This window comes from Lottia gigantea, assembly GCF_000327385.1.
Source record: "Lottia gigantea unplaced genomic scaffold LOTGIsca_5, whole genome shotgun sequence".
In the NCBI taxonomy this organism is placed as follows: domain Eukaryota; kingdom Metazoa; phylum Mollusca; class Gastropoda; family Lottiidae; genus Lottia; species Lottia gigantea.
This window is the reverse complement of record NW_008709715.1, coordinates 2,629,098-2,636,203: the sequence shown is the minus strand read 5'-3', so window position 1 is coordinate 2,636,203 and position 7,106 is coordinate 2,629,098. Positions and strand designations below refer to the sequence as shown.

Here is a 7,106-nt window from a genome sequence, read left to right as displayed (position 1 = left end):
TTAACTTTGTAATTCAACATAATTAGCTGGGAATAATCCATTTTTACCTCGACAATTTCCACGCCACCATCCTTCATCAACCTACAATATATACATCATACTTCTTAGAAACCATATCACACTATTTTAAATTTACCAACAACAAATCTGAATTTAGTATTCTTGTTCCAATCACCTAAAATATGATTTCAATGAAGAAACACAACACAATCAATGAATTAATATTACCTGAATACCTTTACCAAATGTCGTAAACTGATTACAAAAGATTTTTGCACAAATCCAATAGACAAACACGACCACAGTTTACTGTTTGCTCAAGATTCTGATATTGTAGAAGCTTATTGTAATTTGTTGCTGTCACACCTTTTGCATCAAAAGATCACAAATGACCTGCTGATGAAGATAATCATGATGAATTTTGACACCATGTATGTTCACATTAGTGTACTTGCAGTCAATTGCATTACTTAGATGTTTCGTCTTTTGATTTTGGTCCTGATTTGTCAACGTTGTCCAAATAAATATATATGATAAAAACAGTATATGATAGTATCATAATGTGAATTGTTATTATGACAATATAAGAAATAACATTCAATCATGCTAAAATGAATGTGTCTATTTTTCAACTTGTACCAATGAACAGATACAGTGGAAATCAAATAGCCAATATTTACCATTTCTATATCTGTTATAATGTCTTCAGGATCAAATGTTAATTCATCTTCTTCAGCTGTAAAATACAATACAACATTCTTAGTTAGCTGATCAACAATAAGTATCATATCCAATGTTTCTTGATAATGTTATGCCAGTAATGTTAATCAAAGTTGATATGTTGAGATTTAGCCCAAAAATGAAGCAAGTTTTTAAACCATTACCAAATTTTAGCATATTTTTTGGTATCTATACAAAGCTGAAGCATTTTTAGTCTATCAAGACATTACTGGATATTGTACAAGGTCCCTGTGCTCCACACAGCTTTGTACCAAAAGTTATGCCAAGTTTTATAATGGTGAAAATTCTCAAAAATAGCCATTCAGGGCAACTTCCATGAAACACAACATGATAATCTGGCCCTAAACGTACTGATATCCCATCCGTTTATCATGTCTGAGGAACAGCTAGGGCCAGAATGTTTGACTCCTTTATTCCCAGTATTCTATGGTATGAAAGTTTGAACACTAGAACAACTTACTGGCTTCATAATCATACAAAGCTACAGCAGTTAGACCTCCTGTTTTATTGTCTGGTACTGGATCACTAGCTTCATTATATACTGATTCCTCTTCTTCTTTGTGTTTCACTTCATCAGATATAACATAATGATCTTCTGGTTCATATTCTTCTTGTGCTGGTGGTGAAACAGGAGGATTTGATGCAGGCGGGGAAGATGGAGTGTCGTCTGCAAAGTTATAATGATCTTCTGGTTCATATTCTTCTGCAGTATTAGTATTATTGGTATCATCATAAACATCATCTTCTTCTTTCTGTTCTTCACTCCATCTTTCTTTATTTCTTCTTTCCTGGAATATAGAGGAATTAATCTATTTGGGTTTACTTAACCAAGGGTATCTTTGATCAACTCAATTGCAAATAATTCATGAAATTCCACTGAAATATTGACCCCTTTCAACATGTTTTTCCAGATATTTTTTTTTTTTATCATAATACTAGGGGCATAACTCTGTTTTAATGGAGATATTTAAGAAACTTACCTCTTCTTGTTTTTGTGACTGTTCTTGTTCTCGTTTTTCTCTAGCTTGTCTTCTTGCTCTTTCTTCTTCTGCTCGTTTTTTATTTTCTTCATCAGATGCTTTTGCTAAATTTTCAAATCTTGCTTTTAGATTACCAGCCCCTTCTGAGCCTACAAAAAGAGAATATTTATAGTAGTCTAGCTCTAGCAGAGTAAACTTTATGGTGCAAAAACAATAAACAATTCAAAAACAAAGTCGAATTGTTAACTGAATATTAACTGAAATATTACAGTAATACTTACTGCCAGTAGCTTTTGTTCGTTGAAAGTTCTTAGATACTCCCTCATTATCTTCATAACCTACAGCAGTCTGTAAAAAAATAACAATATGAATGAAAAAGTTATTTGCATCTGTTCTATTGGGCTCTCAGATATAAGCTTCATTATGTACTGTGAATAAATGATAATTTTCAACTTTTCAGACCTCTATCAAGTATGACCTTGAAATTGGTTTCAACTAATTGCTCAGTCACTTGGTATAGAAAAATCTGTTTGATATACATAATTCAAGCAGTGTAGCATTTTGCATTCTGATATCTAATGTCTGACTTCATTATTATTAGATAAAAAGAAATAAAATAAAAAAAATTTGAAGTTACCTTGTCCATATTTTCTTTTTCTACACCAAATTTACCTCCAAAACCTTTTTTCATATCAGTTTGAGATGGATGTAACTCTGTTTTTCCCATACTTTCAAATTTCTGGGCTGCTTTATCTGTTGATTCCTGAACACCAAACTTTCCACCAAAACCTTTCTTCATATCAGTTTGTGAAGGATGAAGCTCTGTTTTATTCATTCCACCATCATAACCCACAGCCGATTTATCCATATGATCATCTTCAACCCCGTATTTCCCTCCAAAACCTTTACTCATATCTTTCTGTGAGGGATGTAATTCTGTTTTATTAACTCCTCCACCATAGCCACTAGCTGATTTATCTTGTCTATCTTTCTGTACACCAAATTTACCTCCAAAACCAACTGAATGATCTAGAAAGAAACACAAAGGGATTAAAACACTTTGTAGTGGTCATTTAACTTATAAGAAAAATTAACACATGATTGAACATTTGTTGATGAATTGTATTGATTAATTTTAAAAGAATTGGAAAATTTGATTTGTATATTCATGTGCAAAATATCTTCCATTTTAAACAATATCATGTAATTGAGGTAACAAAAAATCAAGGAAATGTGCATCATTTCAAATCTGAGGCATATCTAAATTCATTTAAATGGTAGATTCTCCTTTATTTATAAAATTTCCATTGTTCGAAGTTTTTGAAATTTGGATATCATATTAAATTGTTACCTTTCTGTGAAGCATGTTTTTCAACTTTTTCATGATGTTCATAACCAACAGCTGATTTATCTTGTCTATCACTTTGTACACCATATTTACCACCAAATCCCTGTGAATAATCTGAAATAATTGTTTTGAAAAGTTAAATTAAATAAAAAAAAAACCTGCTCAGTAAACTATATTCAAAAATGCTTTTAAAACTACCTTAAGGGAACTTAAAGGTAGTCTGAGAAATACTCTTTTCCAAATCAATTTCAAATGTGTGTACAAGATATTATTTTACTTGGTCACAATATAAGTCAGTCTATTCTCTGTGTAATGTTTACTTGTGTTATTAATACCAAAAACACTTTGTTTCAGCTGGAAAAAAAAGATTAAAAATAAAACTGAAAATTTCATAACCATGAGGGACTTGGACATAGAGTATATATATATACGTATAAATATGCATTAGAATACATCCTAAAATTATGAAGGCACGCATATATGTATCAACTGTCAAGAAAAGTACTCTTTTGTATTTCAACCTTTTTGTGATTCGTGTTTGCTTTTTTCTGTCTTATGGTCCCAACCAACAGCAGCTTTATCTAATCTATCTTTCTGTACACCAAATTTACCACCAAAACCTTTTGAGTGATCTGTAATTAATAATTGTTAGTAAAAAAATGCTGAATAACTGTTGCTGAATAAACCTCCATCTTTCATTTCACTAAATTATAATTCATCAGATGTTGGTTAAGGGGGATAATTTAAATATTGTACAAATCACACTCCAGTCAACACAAATCAAACAATTGCAAACATGATGCAGATTACAACAATTACCAAAAATTTACAAAGCTAAAAAATCCAATTATGATTTTACTTTTCGCTTTAAAGCAAGTAGTATTATCTATTGCATACATACATACATACTGTTAGAAGCATGGCACACAATTCTAGCATAACAAAGTTATTCAAAGAAACAAAACAATATACCTGTTTGTGAAGCATGTTTTTCTGTTTTACCAGTATAAGTATAATCTGCTGCAGACTAGAATATTAAAAAAAAAGACATGGAATAAATTGAAGATCTTTGACGACCGCCTTCCATAGAATTAAATTAAAATATATTGTGAAGATTTTCAAGATACTAATTTTACCCTAATACATGTGGATGTTGCTTATTCCTAATAAATCTTAAATGAATAAAGTTGTCTTAGAAATCCACAATGCTTTTTCTGTGTTTAAATCTCACATCTCCTTCGATTCAATTCAACATTAACTACGGTAGCTTAGACTATTGTTCACTCTCAAGAAATATTTTACACTCAGACATGCAGGTATTTCCAATAACACATAAATGACGAAAATGGTTACTTTGACATTCCCTTTCAACCTTTTCTATCATTTTGGTAGTATATAAAATTTCTACCTTATCTTTTCTGTCTGACTGAACACCGTATTTCCCACCAAAACCTTTAGCAGCATCCGTCTGACTGCCATGTTTTGATAGCTTCTCCATATAATCATGACTTACAGCCGACTACAATAGATATCACAGCTTTAATTTGGTATATCTTACATTATACAAAGCTCAAATTCAAGCACTTTGTTTGACTTTCCAGGTTGTTACTTGCAGGATTTGTAAGTTGCACAAAATATAATCAAATCATTTCTGGATTGATATCAAATTCAATATTTTTTAAAAACTTCCTACAGACCAGAAAATACAAACAAGCCTGTATAGCCAACCACAACATTTTTAATATTCATCTTTTAGCATTGAATAACTGATCATAAATACTGTTAAGTTAGTAATATGAAAAGGTTTGAAAATTCACACCTTATCCATTCTATCTTTCTCAACACCAAATTGACCTCCATAACCATGTGATGCTTTAGGACCGGCATCATATTGGTTTTTCTTATACTTTTGATCATCAGCAGCTACATTTTGACGCAACTCTTTTAAACTGGAAAATACAAACATCATGGAGGATTTTGAAAAAGAAGATATCAACATTATTTCTAATGTTTGTATTTTATATTTGCTTTGTTTCTCTTTAACTATTTTGATGTAAAAGATATTTATTTATTTTACATATCAGAATAACTGAGTTTAAGAAAGTATAGTATATCAGTATATTCTTCCTGATGGATAAACAGCAAATTATTACAAAACCCCACTTTAAAGCAGATATTTACATTCTGATGCTCTTTGTTGTATTTGTAAATGAAACAAATGTCACCGTTTGTCTATTAGAATGATGTAAGATGTAAGAGACTCACTTTAATGAAGCTTGATGACCAGATCCTTCTACTGTTTTAGCTCCCCATCTTTGTTCTTCTTCAGAGACATCATTCTACAATAGGAATAAATAGTGTGATATGTATTCTATCATGCAATAACTTGCTTCTTAAGTTTTTTCCTAAATAGGCTACTGAAAACTGGCAACACCTTTCAGTATATAAGTAAGTAAGTAAGTAAATTATTTATTACAGTGACATGTGCATGAAAACAAATATTACAGAGACGTGAATAATAATATAATTATAAGCACCCAGCCCTATGGGCTTATATGTCACTATGATGGTATAAAATGTTATTTCGTTTATGGACAGCGGTGAGACACAAGTTCTATTTTGGAAATAGTGTCCTCCGTCTTTTCATGAAGGCGTGTACTAAATATTTAGATAGTTTTCTCCGAGCATTATTTGTTAATGACCACAATTGATCGTCATCTGACAACATATTGTTATCTTTGAAGAGCCCATCTATCCACTGCTTTCTATATTCTGGATAATGTGAACAGTGAAGAACGAAGTGGGTTTCATCTTCAATGGCCTGATTTTCACAAAATATACAGAGCCTATCCTCGACCTTTTCTCCAACAAATCTACCCGTGTTTCAATTTTACGTAGGTTCTAAGTTTTGGAGAATTGTGCACGTTCTGTTGCCACATTTCATTGACAAGTGAGAAGAGTCTTGATTCAGCGAGTTTTATGTCCACAGGGGTTTTGTATATAAAATGAGACACTAAGTTTAATTTTTCAAATATAGATTTTATATCCGCGCACCAGTTTCGTACCGTGTCACACAAATTGTAGTCAAAGTTAAATACTCTTTTGGTTAGACGACTTTCGTACATTTGATTAGACGATTCCAGAAGGACAACATTTTGAGCCACCGCCGTTCAGTTGGAGGAATCCATCCTACATCAGCGTTGATAGCCAGATTTAATGAGGAAAATTATCTATACAGTTGAAAGGTACAATCATCTATGCAGCAATCAAATTCCATACTTCCAGGTCAGCACCTTTTGTGCCACTGCAACATTTGTACATACTGATTTCTCAGAGATGCCAGTAAACCAAATATCACAAAATATTTTTACTTTACCAGTAATACTTAATAATAATTTCAAAATAGTTATGATAGTGTATATCCAACAATATGGACATATATTATATTAAAGTTTGTGTGAAAGGAGAAGAATGTATTGCTATATTAAATCTTAACTTGTGAATCTAAGCTTATAGATTGTCATTACCATTTTGAAACTGATATAGGGCCTGCCAAAAATATGTAATACTTTTATCACAAAGTCATTGTAAGACTAAATTAAATTAAATCTTTAAGCTATCTTACCACAAAATCAGGATCTGTTTCCCAATCATCATCATCTTGGTTATTATTGTTAGCTTGAACATTTACACCAGCTGATGCCTTCCACATCTTTTTACTTTTTCAATTCTAACCAAATAGAAAAATCATTTCATCTTGTCATGTACAGAATGATACCAAGTTTTTAACTTATTAAGTACCGGTACCACTTAAAATGTCCCCACCAAATTTTATTAGAAGTAGTCTAATCTTTAACTACATAGAATAGTAGGCTAGTCATATTATATTATCTTTAATTCTAATAATCTACATAAACATCTACCCCTTTGAAAGATTCTATCACATGAAAAGTCATGAGTAGGTCTGGCATTTCCATTATTAGTATGACGAAACCTACCAATATAGTAAATGTTCTTTATAATAAGTTGTAACTGAC

The 7,106-nt window shown here is 31.4% G+C and overlaps 2 protein-coding genes across 2 annotated transcripts; both read right to left on the bottom strand.

Annotated features, from left to right (window-relative positions):
- LOTGIDRAFT_106389 (hypothetical protein) lies at positions 1-1,238 on the bottom strand (the record flags this gene model as incomplete). Its single annotated transcript, XM_009061897.1, has 3 exons — positions 1-81; positions 681-736; positions 1,202-1,238. Coding segments are annotated over 3 exons (174 nt in total), but the record flags the coding sequence as incomplete, so codon positions are not given.
- A 1,027-nt stretch (positions 1,239-2,265) lies between these two features.
- On the bottom strand, positions 2,266-6,781 carry LOTGIDRAFT_106329 (hypothetical protein; the record flags this gene model as incomplete). The annotated part of the gene is made up of 7 exons (XM_009061896.1): positions 2,266-2,750; positions 3,073-3,183; positions 4,042-4,096; positions 4,478-4,588; positions 4,889-5,018; positions 5,335-5,408; positions 6,695-6,781. 7 exons carry the CDS (start codon positions 6,779-6,781, stop codon positions 2,266-2,268), a joined length of 1,053 nt encoding a protein of 350 aa, XP_009060144.1.
- Positions 6,782-7,106: the final 325 nt, after the last annotated feature.